Source organism: Pelmatolapia mariae, linkage group LG22 (assembly GCF_036321145.2).
Source record: "Pelmatolapia mariae isolate MD_Pm_ZW linkage group LG22, Pm_UMD_F_2, whole genome shotgun sequence".
Taxonomy (NCBI): domain Eukaryota; kingdom Metazoa; phylum Chordata; class Actinopteri; order Cichliformes; family Cichlidae; genus Pelmatolapia; species Pelmatolapia mariae.
The window spans coordinates 8674282-8687696 of NC_086245.2; the positions used below are offsets into that span (position 1 = coordinate 8674282).

Genomic DNA, 13415 nt, shown 5'->3' on the forward strand with positions numbered 1-13415 from the left:
CACGCCAATTTCCTCTTTAAAACCGGAAGTGGTATTCTGGAAACGACAGCGCATTGATTTTCGTCCCCACAACAATAAAAGACAGACAAAAACAACGATTAAAAGCAAAAAGGCCTCTCAGAATTTCACTTGGACGTCGAGGGCTTCAAAGAAACCCCGCGGGCAGCCATGCTGTCGGACGCAGGTCAGTGCTAAAGAGGCGCCGCTGCTGCTTGCTAGGTGCTAAAGTGACAGCTGACGTTGTTGGGCGGATTTAAAGAGCTGGCTAATGTGCGCGTCTTTGCTATGTTTACATACCAATTGGCCTCGTGTTTCGGTCGTTTTTTTCTGCTATTTATAACCTGAGTGAATTCTATGTTTTTGCACACGTGTTCTATGTCATAAATATTTTTGTCGGCGTTAATAGAGGCCCGAGCTACACTACAGTCACTGATATATTGTTGTCATGTTAAGACTATCCCGGGAATGCTTCTGGTGCACGGAGAGCCAAGAAGAGGAGCTCCGGGGAGTCACCAGGCGACGGACAGACACTGCGCTCCTCAGGAAGGCAGGTCAACGTCCGGGTGAAGCGCACCAACAACCCTCCACCTGGTCAGGTAAGGTACACAATGAGTTAATATACTGACTATATCTCGGTTAAGTTTCAGTTCGCATTCATGCAAAGTAGGGTCACACAAAGGTTTCAGTTGGGTTTTATTGTTTCCAGGTGTGCAGTTTTAGTTAAATTTAAAATTTGATTTTATTATTATACTAGGAGGTTAGTTGTCAGGGGGCAGTGTTTAAGCAATTCATCAACAAAGCACGTTTTAAAGCCAGTTGACTGGCAGTGATGTAGACATTCCAAGTCTTAGTCAACATACCACCAACACACCTCATGAAGTTATGAGGATTTGCCCCTTGACCTCTGTTGAGGTTGTTGGGCCACTACTCTCTGGGTCTCTGTCGGGTTCATGTCTACCTGTTCACAGATCTTATCCTCCCATAATCTTAATCTGTTTGTTTTGTCTCTGCATTCACGTAACTGTTCCTTGCAGTATGATTTTCACAAGGCCTGAAAAACCGGAGACACTCCCATCTCAAGTTGCAAAGAGATTGTGCAGACCTTTTATACCTGTCACAGGTTTAGGGCATGAGATCTTCCTGTAGCATCTCAAATTATGTTACGATTCTTCTTACGGTTTTGTCGTAAGAAGACACTACTGACACTCAAAAGACAACGGAGCACAGCAGGTAGACTTTGGATCGGAGACAGATGTTTTTGTCTCTAGATTCTCATAACGCTTGCTATGACTGCTGTGCTATCTTTGCCAAAGTCTCAGGTTTTGAGCTTTCATTTGATACAGTATGATAGGACCAAGGTACTTGAAATTCTTCATTATTTCTAGGCTTCCCCTGCTAACTTTGACCAAATCCCATAATTCACAGGGAGATTTCTAAGCCCCCTATATAATATGTGCACCACAATCTTCAAATGAAATTTATGCCCATAGTCAGAATATGTATTTCTATATATATTATGTATTATGTGTTCCTGAAGTCCTGAAGTCTGTCTCAAAGAAATTACTTTAAAAACCAAGGCTAGTTAGCACTGTCCAATCGAAGCAACAAGATCCTAAGGTTGAAGCTAGGCTAGGGCTTTTCCATGTAGTGTTTGTATGTTGGCCTGCATGTGGTTGTCTTGGGGTGTATGTTACGTTAAATTGTGATTGTGAATTGGACATAGGAATGAATGTGAGTCTCATGATATTTCATTTTTCTCTTTGGATTACAGAGCAAAAGAAAAGCCACAGACACAGAGGAAGAAGATGACCAGTCTGAGAAGAAGTACAGAAAATGTGAGAAGGCCGGGTGTTCTGCCATGTACCCTGTTTGTTTTGCAAGCGCATCTGAAAGGTAACATCAGATGTCAGGTAAATCAGATAGTTACTTATATCACTGTTACAGTTCTCAAACAGCACTTCTTGTGTCTCTTTTCAGATGTGCTAAAAATGGGTACACATCGCGGTGGTATCATCTGTCATGTGGGGAGCATTTTTGCAATGAGTGTTTTGATCACTACTACAGAAGGTGAGACAAATGCAGGCTGAAGATATGAACACAGTGTTTCTGTAGCACTGCTTAAAACACCTCTTTAAGTTGTTTACAGTGATTTCTGCTACATTAAGTTGAGAAGATGGATATTTTATGGTTTCTATCATCTCAGAAATTTAGTGGCACGCTTCCCTCTCTCGTTTGCAGCAATCTATTTAATAATAAATGTTAACATACCAGGAAGGCACAAAATTACAGTTACATACAGACAACATTTATAACAGCAAACTCCTCCCTGCAAAAAGAAGCATATTTAAAAGGTGGAAAAGAAAAGAAACTGCAGAACCCTCAACAAACAACTGTTCTGACTGACACGTGGTTTAAAAAGCTCAGAATTTCCCATCAATCCACTGGCAGTCAGATTAATGCATCATTTACAGTGTTACAGATATTGTACTGATTGGTTGCAGTGCTGAGCAAAAAAATAAACATCTTAATGTACCAGTGGATCTACATTCCTACTCTCTCTAATTGCTGAGAGCAAAGAGAAGAAACCGATATGATACAAGCAATGGAAATGAGTGTCTTCTGAAGAGTATCTGGGCTCTACCTTAGAGACAGGGTGAGCAGTTTAATCATTCAGGAGCAAGTAAAGACTAAAGCAGGAACCCCTCCACATTGAAAGGAGCCACATGATGTGGTTCAGCATCTGATTGACACATGTAGGATCTGTTTCACGCTTATCAGACTGGGAGTAGATCCCAGGAAAAACTTAGGACATGCTGGAAAAATTATGTCCTATGGCTGGTTTGGGAATTCCTTTGTGTCCCCTCAGAAGAACTAGAAGAGGTGGCCTAGTTGAGGGAGATCTGGATGTCAGTGAAACTGCTGCTGAAAGGATAATTGGATGGATTGATATTTTTCTTTTTTTCCCTTTCAATGTTCTTTCTAAAGAAGGAAAGAAACCAGTGCATAACATTTAATCTGAGTTTTTTTTTTCTTTCCCCATATCAGTGCTGTTTGATTTTTGGCACTTGCTTTGAGTCATTTAATTATAAGTATGTATCGCTGTATACACGCAAACCTGAAACAGCCGTGGGTTCAGTGACATTTCTTTTTTTAAATAATCTTGTCACATGTTCCTCAGACCTATTTATAGTGTTTCTGCACTACCAAACTGTGAAGCTGGGAGTTACTTGTCAAAATAATTAGAATAACTTTCTTTTTTCACTCCTTCACTTCAGTCACAAAGACGGCTATGAGACCTTTGCTTCATGGAAGAAAGTGTGGACTAGTAATGGGAAAAGTGAGCCAAGTCTTAAAGCTTTCATGGCAGATCAGCAGCTGCCATACTGGGTATGTATAAGAAGCTTTTCTGGTTCTAGATACATGTATTAACTGTTCACACATGTAGCTACGTGTCATAAATACTGTCATGTTCATTTCCCTCAGGTTCAATGCACCAAACCCGACTGCAGGAAGTGGCGCCAGCTGACCAAGGAGATCCAGCTCACTGCCTCCTTAGCAGCAACATACCGCTGTGGGATGAAGTTCAACAACATTAAGGTAAAGAGGGAAAGATGTAATCATCCATCCCCATCAAGACAAAATCTATTTTTCTGATAAAAATCTTGCTTATTTGCCTACAGAGCGAGGAACCCGACCAGTGCTCCCAACCAGAGGACTTGGTAAGCTAGTTATGTTTGCTAGAATCTGTTTGAGGACAGTGTGTAAACTTTACAAGTTACTGCATTTGTTTAATCCTGAGCTGTTTTATTCCTAAAGAGAGTGGCAGAGGTGACGGACAGCTGGTGGCATTCAATGCTCATTTTGCCGCCACTGTTTAAAGACAGTCCAGCCAGCCCTTTCCTCACTGCGTACTACCCCGACTGTGTGGGGATGAGTCCATCAGGTTCTTCTAGCAACATGTCTCTGGGCGAACTGAGAGCGGATCACTGCAGAGCTGCTCAGCCTCAAAGTAAGTCTGAGTTCAGAAGAAATGCCATATTTAAGCACCTACTATTCACCATGGTATGTTGTACACATAATTACTGTTTTGTGTCCCCATTGGAGATCCTGATCATTATTATGTCCCTCAGTTCCAGGCTTGTGTCCATACTTCCAGCCCTTTTACCAGCCAAATGAGTGCGGAAAGGCTCTGTGTGTGCGGCCTGATATGATGGAACTAGATGAGCTTTATGAGTTTCCAGAGTTTTCCCGCGATCCCACCATGTATCTGGCTCTGCGTAACCTTATCCTGGCCTCCTGGCACAAGAACTGTAAGGTACAACAAAGACAAAAGTGACCACTGGGGTCATTTAAAATCTCAAATAAGGGTGAAAAAGATCACTCAGAATCACCAATTTTTTTTTTTCATATATTTTATTTTATTTTATTTTAGTGTAGAAAAATATTTTGTTTAAATTCAGAGATGTCATGGGATTTGTCTTTGTACAAATAATAAAACTCAACCAGTTTAATATGTTTAAACTAGGCTATATATAATGCGCGTATGTGTGCGTTCTTTTCACCTTTTCCTACAAAAAAGGAACAGAAGTCTCCAAAAGAACAACAAACAAATAAAAGAATTAGATTTTCTTCCTGTTTTTCTTTGAAGGAGGTGCTGACTTCAGAGAAATGTGCCCAGCACATCATTGTTCGGGGGTTGGTGCGTGTGCGCTGCGTGCAGGAGTTGGACCGAGTGCTCCATTTCATGACCAGGAAGGGTCTCATCAACACCGGTGTGCTGGCAGCAAAACGGCCTCTGCTCCCAGAAACATACTGCTCTGTGAGTGTCCTCATCTACACAAGATTATTACACATCTGTACTGTCATGTAAAGTTTTTATTGTTTTTCTTATTATTTATTTTATAATGCCTTTTAGCGCCTGGTACATTTTATGATTTTATGCAGAAAAATGTTATCATCATCGGTGCCGGGGCTTCAGGACTGGCTGCTGCACGCCAGCTGCAAAACTTTGGCACTCAGGTAAAGATCCTCATCTCGCCTGGAGTCTCGTTCCATCTCCCCTGATTGTGATCAAATAGTTAATTTTGCATGGGAAGTTTCCTGTTTGTATGAGGACCATACAAACAATTCATTTCTCTGCTGTCTGCCAAGAAGGTTGTGTTTTTGGTAGTATTTCTGTGCACATCATTCAGTCTGTAAACACAATAGCTCTAAAAGTTTTTAATGAATTCTTTATAAGGGTGTAGATTGGAGTCATGTTAGCAATCCATTAAAATTCAACCTACTTTCACCAAAGCCTTGTAACTTAAAGTATGATTTTTATAAGTGTGGTGTGTATTGTCAACATATAGAAAGTACCATATAAAGATTTAAAATAGCATGTCACATCTGACCTTTGACCTCTCCTTCAATGTCAGTCAATTAATCTGAACGTCAAAGTGATAATCAAGTTATATAGAGCTATCTAAAACTGTGTTTACTACCATTGTTTGTATTCACAACGCATGGGGAAGGATATATGGGGTGTTTTACTGTTTACAAATGCTCAGTTCGTACTAACTGAGGGTATTATGCACACTTGGCGTAGTGTGCCAAGAAAATGTCCTCTGCTCAGAGAAATGCTGCTCACTGCATATTTTCTTTTTCGGGCCCGATGGTTGTGTAGACTGAAAAACACAGAGCAGCCCATCTGGCACCAACAGCCATGCCATGTTCAAAGTCCCTTAAATCACCTTTCTTGTCCATTCTGATCCTTGGTTTAAACTTCAGCAGGTCGTCTTGACCATGTCTACATGCTTAATTGCGTTTGTTTGGGCTTACAGGTGGTGGTGCTCGAGGCGAGAGACAGAATAGGTGGTCGGGTGTGGGATGATGCCTCTCTGGGTGTCACTGTGGGTCGAGGAGCTCAAATTGTTAATGGCTGTGTAAACAACCCCATTGCCCTGATGTGTGAACAGGTAAGAATGAATGTGCTGAACTTTACCTATTTCTGATAAATCTTAAGTCAGAGCTTTGCAAAGGTTTCAGTTTTAATGCCAAAATATTTTTAAGACCTTATTCCTTTTTGTAATGAATGCAGAAATGCAGCTTCAGTGTTGCATTATTGAAAGGACAGGTTACAGGACACTTTGGGAACTCTCCAAGTTCATCCTCTTAGAGGTTAATATTTTGAGACTTTGCCACCTGTGTTCAGTCTTCTTTACCTGCCATGGTGAAGCTAGGGTTGAGATATGCTGATCATAGTTTTGTTTGTTATGTTGTATATATTTAAGTTTACCTGAAAGTCCTTTTTACAGACTTGTCCATGCTCACAGTACATAGACATGCATTGTTTTTATTTAGCCCCGCTGTGCTCTCTAGTTTTGGAACCACTGTTCCACTGTCTGTAATTTTTTTTAATACATATTAAATTTGATAAATAACAAACACTACTATGAGGTACCCTTTTGTGACTTCTCTCCTGCAGTTGGGCATCAAAATGCACAAGCTCGGAGAGCGATGTGACCTCTTTCAGGAGGGAGGGCAGGTCACTGACCCTGCCATCGACAAGCGCATGGACTTCCACTTTAATGCCATCCTGGATGTGGTGTCAGAATGGAGGAAGGACAAGTCACAGAACCAGGACACACCACTGGGAGGTGCTGTCATCATGTGTTTCACTGAAGCTCCTTTTGCTAATTGTTTTTGATGAGAATTCCCAATGAGAGAAGAAAAGTCTCACATAGCTACTCTTGACTCATCACATTTGGGTCATGATCTTAGAAAATAAGATCACTATAGCAGTTACAGCAGTGTTTGCACTTATCATCCAGTAATTCCGCTGCACTCAGGACTTTGAACTCTGTGTATACTGATGTCATGGCTGTTTTATTAAGAAGTAGTTCTAAAATCATAGACTGTTTATAAAAGATGGCCATAGCCACTATGACACTTGTGAGTGAGGTCCAGCTGCTTGTCCTAAAACACACTCTGCTTTTTTGTCAGTTTAATTTTAAAAGGAAACATAATTTATTAAATGAATATTGTATTAAATAAGCCTAGAAACTAGCAAATAAGATCATAAAATCATCAGAGAAGTGTTTGCTAAGATCACAGATCAACCGACTCGTAGGATCATTTTTCCTAAGACTTCTTCTGTGCAAGTCCCTTTTTAAACTAAACGAGTTGCCCCCTGCTGGCCAATACAATGCATGGTTAACTTTCACATTGGCTTCATGTTTCAGATGTGAACTCTTAAGTTCATCTTTCATATTCTGGAGGAGTGCTCCTCAGCAAAGCTCCTGTACAGAAACAGGTCTGGGAAATATTTGTGTCTGTGGCATTTTCTCGCTACAGAAAAAGTCCAAGAAGTTAAGAAGAACTTTCTCCAGGAGTCTGGGATGCAATTCAGTGAGCTGGAGGAGAAGGTGCTTCAGTTTCACCTCAGCAACCTGGAGTTTGCCTGTGGAAGCACATTAGACCAGGTCTGGAAACTAAACTTAAAAAGAGCTTTGAGATTTATTTTGTTTTAATCGATATAGTTCTAAGGGGGTTTTTTATGAGTTTACCAGAAAGGTCAGGCTGGGGGTTTATTATGATGAAAACTGTAACTTCCCACATCGGAAATGATTCACGCTCTGAGATGACTAATAAGAATTAGTCTGTTTGAGGTGTGAAGTTTTTTTTATTTTTAGTGGAAAGTCTTTCAGTGTTTCTGATCCCTTAAGAAAGAAATTTTAAGGTGAATGTAGTCGAACATATTGTGTTTTTTATTTGTGAGGATTTATGTAAATTGTATTAGATTATAGCACTGGGACTGAAAGTGAATTAGTATTTTTCTGGCTGTTTTTGTAGGTATCGGCAAGATCCTGGGACCACAATGAATTTTTTGCCCAATTCTCAGGAGACCACACTTTGCTTACCAAGGGCTACTCTGTTTTACTCTACAAACTGGCCGAGGGCCTCGACATCCACACAAAGTGTCCGGTCTGTATTCCAGTTTTTTAAACTCTATATTTTACCTTGAATCCACCTGCATTTTATTCTTGAAGTCTTATGCTTATTAGATAACAGTTTACTTTTTAAAAATTGTAGGTTCAGGCCATTGATTACTCAGGTGACGTTGTCAAAGTTACCTCCTCTGATGGGTCGCAGTGGACAGCACAGAAGGTAAAAACATCTTTGCTGTGATACGGTACAGTTTCTGTTATCTAAATACAGAATCTTATGATCTCAGTTAATCTTTTAGTTACTCTAACAGCCTAATGTCATCTTTCAGGTCCTTGTTACAGTTCCTTTGACTTTGCTTCAGAGGAACCTGATTCAATTCAACCCTTCACTTCCTGAAAGGAAATTGAAGGCGATCCACAGTCTGGGAGCGGGTATAATAGAAAAGGTCATTAAAGTTCAACTAACCTACTGTGCTGCATTAGAATAAAAAGGATGATGAAGTTGCTTCCCGGTAGTTGCTCATATTTACTCTTTGTTCTGTGTGCAGATCTCGCTTCAGTTCCCGTACAGATTCTGGGACAAAAAAATCCAAGGAGCAGACTACTTCGGTCACATCCCACCAGGTCTTGAAAAGAGAGGCATGTTTAGTGTCTTCTATGACCTGGATCCACAGGTGTGTTTTTGTTCTTGTGTTGAGCGGTTTGGAGACAAGGTTAGAGAGGCAAAGCTAAGGTGGTTTGGACATGTGCAGATGAAGGAGAGTGAATGTATTGGACAAAGATGGTGTCGATGGAGATGACAGGCAGGAGGAAAGGATGAAGAGTAAAGAAATGGTTCGTGCATGCAGTGAAGGAGGACATGCAGAGCGTAGGTGTAATAGAAGAGGATGCTACAAAATGGGCTAAGATGGTGGCAGATGATCGACAAATCAAAGAAACAGTCAAACGAATAAGAAGTGTATCCACGTGGCCAGAAAAGTTAGAGCCTCTGGTGTTAGGCTGCAAAATTGTATTTATATTTAAATTGACAAATAGTGTAGAAAAAGATGGAGGAGATTAATGCAGAATCTAATGGTTTAAATGTGTGTTTGTGTAGAGGAAGCAGGCTGTGCTGATGTCTATTATCAGTGGTGACGCTGTTTCTTCTGTGCGGGACATGGAGGACAAAGAGGTGGCCGATGAGTGCATGAGGGTACTGCGGGAACTTTTCAAAGAGCAGGTAATCCTTCTACTTCTCCTAAAATCTTTCAGGAGTTATACTTAGAAGTTTGAGAATAATAAAGAAATAATAGGAGTACTTAAAAAAACCAATCAAAAATCATATTTTTGAAATGAGAGAGAACTCCGTCTGAAATTTGGTATATGATATTACCAGAAACTTTCCAAGAAAGTTAATTTGGATTCGATGTGTTATACCTGGGGAAATATCACATTGAAGTAAGATCCTCTGTCAGAGATTAAAGTATTTAAGGACTCCAAACATCCATCAATCAATATTCATAGAGTAATTGTATCAGATATTTACACAAAACAATTGAACAACTTACCTTTTGATTTTTATTTTTTTTTAAGATACAGGAATTAACAAAAAAAAGTTGTTCTGTAAATTATAGTACTACAAGGGCGGAAAGAACACCTCTACCTACAGCCATTAAAATATTTTTGGACAATGCTGACTTGAAAATTTGTATATCTCCTAATTAGAGGTGTATTATTTTCCCCTGGATTCCTGTTTTTTCATTTTTGTTATTTTATTTTATTTTTTTTAGTCCCCAATGCTCTCATTTAAGTTCAGATTTATATATGCATGTATTTAGGAGGTTCCTGAGCCAATGAATTTCTTCATCACTCACTGGAGCAAAGACATCTGGTCCCAGATGTCCTACAGCTTTGTGAAGACAGGGGGCAGCGGAGAGGCCTACGACATTCTCGCTGAAGACGTGCAGGGAAAGGTGTTCTTTGCTGGCGAGGTAACATTTTTCGAATTTTTACCAAATGATTCCAGAAACGTCAGGTTTTATGAAGTGCTACTGAAGCATTTATTTCATTTCTATTTTACATAAATGTGTTTTGCATTAACACGATCCTGCTGTGGCTGTATGGATCACACTAACTTTGCATTCTTAATCTTTGTTGTAGAAATTGTAGAGTCGCACAAGGCCTGTAATAGCTAGACAACAGTGAGCCGCCTCATGTTTCAGTTATTTTTACAGGAATCATTTTAAATATTTGTTTTAGAGTCTGACTGAACGTTGACAGAAATCATCCACCTTGAGGGTGACGGTCTGGAAACTCAGCTGCTAAACAATAGCAGATCATTCCAAACATCATTAAGCAGCCTTTTGTGTTACTGCTTGTTTCCCTAAATCTCTTCTACAAAGGCAAGAGTGTAAAGTTTATGTGAGCCACAGACATTCTATATTTAATCACACTATCTCTGGCATCTCTTTTTCAATCCAGCAGGTTGAGGGGGGAAAATTAAATGATATTTGAGTCTTCTGTAGATGATGTCCAACAAAGATTTCTATTCAAAGATAACTTTTCTGATGTTCTAGAGCTGTTTAACACTAAAACAGACCTGAGTGGATAAGGATGAAGTTGCTTATGATTTGCCACTTAGAGAGTCTAAATTCATTTGGTCAGTGCTTTGATGTCTTTCCCCTGTAACAGGTCTATCAAATTTTATTACAGTGATTTAATTTAATGAAGTCTTCCAGTAAGCTGCTCTGCTCAATAAGAATGATTCTGGAGCAGCAGTCATGCCTCGCATCCTTCTCTCCTGTTGTTTTCCTGCTCTGACAAATAAAAATGTCTCCTGCTGTGGGAATGGTCCCTATACACTTAAGGCCACTTTGTTAAGTACACCTTTTCAAATGCTTATTAATGCAAATATCTAATCGGCAAAACACATGGAAGCAGCTCAGTGCGTTTTGGAATGTAGAGATGGGCAAGATGACCTGCTGAAGCTCGAACTGAGCATCAGAATGGGGAAGAAGGGGGATTTGAGAGAATTTGAATGTAGCATGGTTGTTGGTGCCAGACAGGATGGTCTGAGTATTTTCATAGCTGCTTCGATTTTCCCACACAACCATGTATATCGTTTATGGAGAATGCAATTCTCTGAGCAAAAATGTCTTATTGAGGTCAGAGGAAAATGGCCAGACTGCTTTGAGCTCATACTAAGGTAACAGTAACTCAAAAAAACCACCCATTGTACCAAAGCTAAGCAGAAGAGCATCTCTGAATGCAAAACATGCCAAACCTTGAAGGAGGTGGGCTACAGCAGCAGAAGACCACACAGGAACAGGAAAATGAAGCTACAATTCTCATAGGCTCACCAAAACTAGACAACAGGAAGTTGGAAAAGTGTCGTCTGGTCTGATAAGTTCCCATTTCTGCTGTGACACTTAGATGGAAGGGTCAGAATTTGCGATCTATAACATGAAAGCATGGTTTGTATCACAGGTACAAGCTGCGGATATAAGAAGGTACGGGTGTTTCCTGGACCTCCTGATTATTATTTATATTCTATAGCCTGAGTATTGCTGCTGATTATGTCTGTATGGGTACGATAGTGCCACAAAGACACCTGTCTGAAGACCAAAAGGAGGTCCAACACAGTATTAAGAAGATGTAGCTAACAAAGTGGCCATGAGTGTATATGGGTATTTTTAAACTAGCTCTCTGTGTCCTTGAAATGTGCTTTTAATGGATTTTTGTCCCTTTATATCAGGCAACCAACAGACATTTTCCTCAGACTGTGACAGGAGCCTACCTCAGTGGCGTCAGAGAAGCCAGCAAGATGGCCGCTATGTAACCTGTCACTCCCAGAGCACTCATAAACACCAGCACGGACTCACGGGTTGCACCGAACAACAGACCATTAATAAAGTCGGACTGTGTTGTCTCACTTGCTCCACTTGAAACACTGTTTTGCTGTACTGTAATGTATCTGATCAGCAAAGTGTCGTGAATGATTTTTTTCAGTAGCGGGGTTGAGTGGGGTTCTCCGGGGCCTGGCTCTACTTATCTAATAAGTGCTTTTTATTTATATCAAAATCCAACAGGTAACATGTTGGTGACAAGATGCAAAAAAAGAAAAACAAAATTATGAGGAAGTCTCCATAGCCCCTATGCAGCTCTGCCTAACTCTGCTGCGCTGGAAAGGAGGATGGTGTTTTGTTTTAATTATATTTGTTTTTAGCAATGCATGAAACATTGGCAAATCTGAGTGATCTGATCATAAACTTAACCGAATATAATTTAACCTCCAATCATCAGGTTTTAAGTGATTATAGGATATATGTAACATGTCTTTGAGAATTACCAATGTTTTCTACAACTGTAGTGATTTGACTCGTTCTATTTGTGAGTCGCGTGTTGCTATAAATGGTGAAGTTGAATGGATGAAAGGATATATATATGTAATAAAAGTACCTCTACAGTAGCTCTTTAGTTAAATCAACAACAACAAAATGAAAAAAAAATCACCTGTGAAAAATTGAATGACCCTTTGAGCTAAGGTTGATCTCTAGGTTGTCCCCATATTTTCTCAGGGATGCGTTCAGGACACTTTTCACCCATCAGACTAAACCTAATGAGTCAGAGTAAAATGATAAGAACTGACAGTTTTGAAGGCAGTTTTTGTGAAGAAAAACCACAACTAACCAAAGTATTAAAACTCCACACTGCTCTTGTATTTATTCTTGAACAGTTAATTTCCTGAGGATTGTTGAGCAGCACAGACTCTTCTCACTTTTTTTGATTAATATTGACTGATTTGTCATTAGGTTCATATCATTGTCTAGATCAGCACATTTACAGTATGTGGTCATGTCCTGTTTGTCATTATAGTGCTCTAGTATTTATCTTGTATGTGTGTAATAAACTGAGCTACCAACTGCCACAGTAATCAGGTTTACTCGTGGATAATTTTTTTTTCCTGCTAAAGTCATACTAAGATCAGAATCGTACAGAAACTACACAAATGTTTTGGGTTACTCCTCATTGCTTTATATTTTGCTTCCAAGGAGACAGACTTTCTTCCAGTTTTTTAAAGGTCTTTAGTAGTAGTTCTCCAGGCTTTTAAAAAATTTTCTTTGGGCATTGGCTGCTTTTTTCACTTTTTTCAGTCCCTATATTTGACCATTTTCAGAGGAATGTTTTGTTTATTGAACCACTAAACAATCTGAACAATTTTGAATTATTCTTCATATTAATTTTATATTAATAGAAAATAACTAAGTTTATTTTGAGCAAACATCGAGTAGTCTTACTACTTCTTAAAAGGTTAGCCGACTATGTCCCAAAAAAGTAAGTAATAATAAATAAATATTTTATTAATAGTAAAAAATAACTAATGACGTAATGAAGACTGTGAATTTCTCTCACAGATGTTTTCTTTTTATTTCAAATCCAGAATTCCTTTTGCGCCAAGTCTGACTCTCGTTTAGATTAGTTGCTAGGTTTTGTTGCGAGGCAACCGTG

General features: G+C 39.5%; 1 protein-coding gene across 1 annotated transcript; it reads left to right on the forward strand.

Moving 5' to 3' along the window:
- The first annotated feature begins 8 nt into the window (after positions 1 to 8).
- On the forward strand, positions 9 to 12830 carry LOC135932801 (lysine-specific histone demethylase 2). Its single transcript, XM_065470456.1, has 21 exons — positions 9 to 184; positions 454 to 596; positions 1772 to 1893; positions 1978 to 2067; positions 3276 to 3387; positions 3484 to 3597; positions 3681 to 3719; positions 3817 to 4009; positions 4131 to 4315; positions 4649 to 4819; positions 4945 to 5019; positions 5823 to 5957; positions 6467 to 6638; positions 7336 to 7463; positions 7834 to 7965; positions 8074 to 8148; positions 8258 to 8374; positions 8477 to 8602; positions 9025 to 9147; positions 9746 to 9898; positions 11662 to 12830. The coding sequence occupies exons 1-21, from the start codon at positions 169 to 171 to the stop codon at positions 11743 to 11745; spliced, it is 2505 nt and encodes an 834-aa protein (XP_065326528.1). The 5' UTR covers positions 9 to 168; the 3' UTR covers positions 11746 to 12830.
- Positions 12831 to 13415: the final 585 nt, after the last annotated feature.

Excerpts from the sequence above, each read along its gene's own strand:
- LOC135932801 (XM_065470456.1), top strand. Across the intron at positions 7,464-7,833 it reads GTGGAAGCACATTAGACCAG|GTATCGGCAAGATCCTGGGA; the intron begins GTCTGGAAACTA and ends CTGTTTTTGTAG. Across the intron at positions 9,148-9,745 it reads GGGAACTTTTCAAAGAGCAG|GAGGTTCCTGAGCCAATGAA; the intron begins GTAATCCTTCTA and ends GCATGTATTTAG.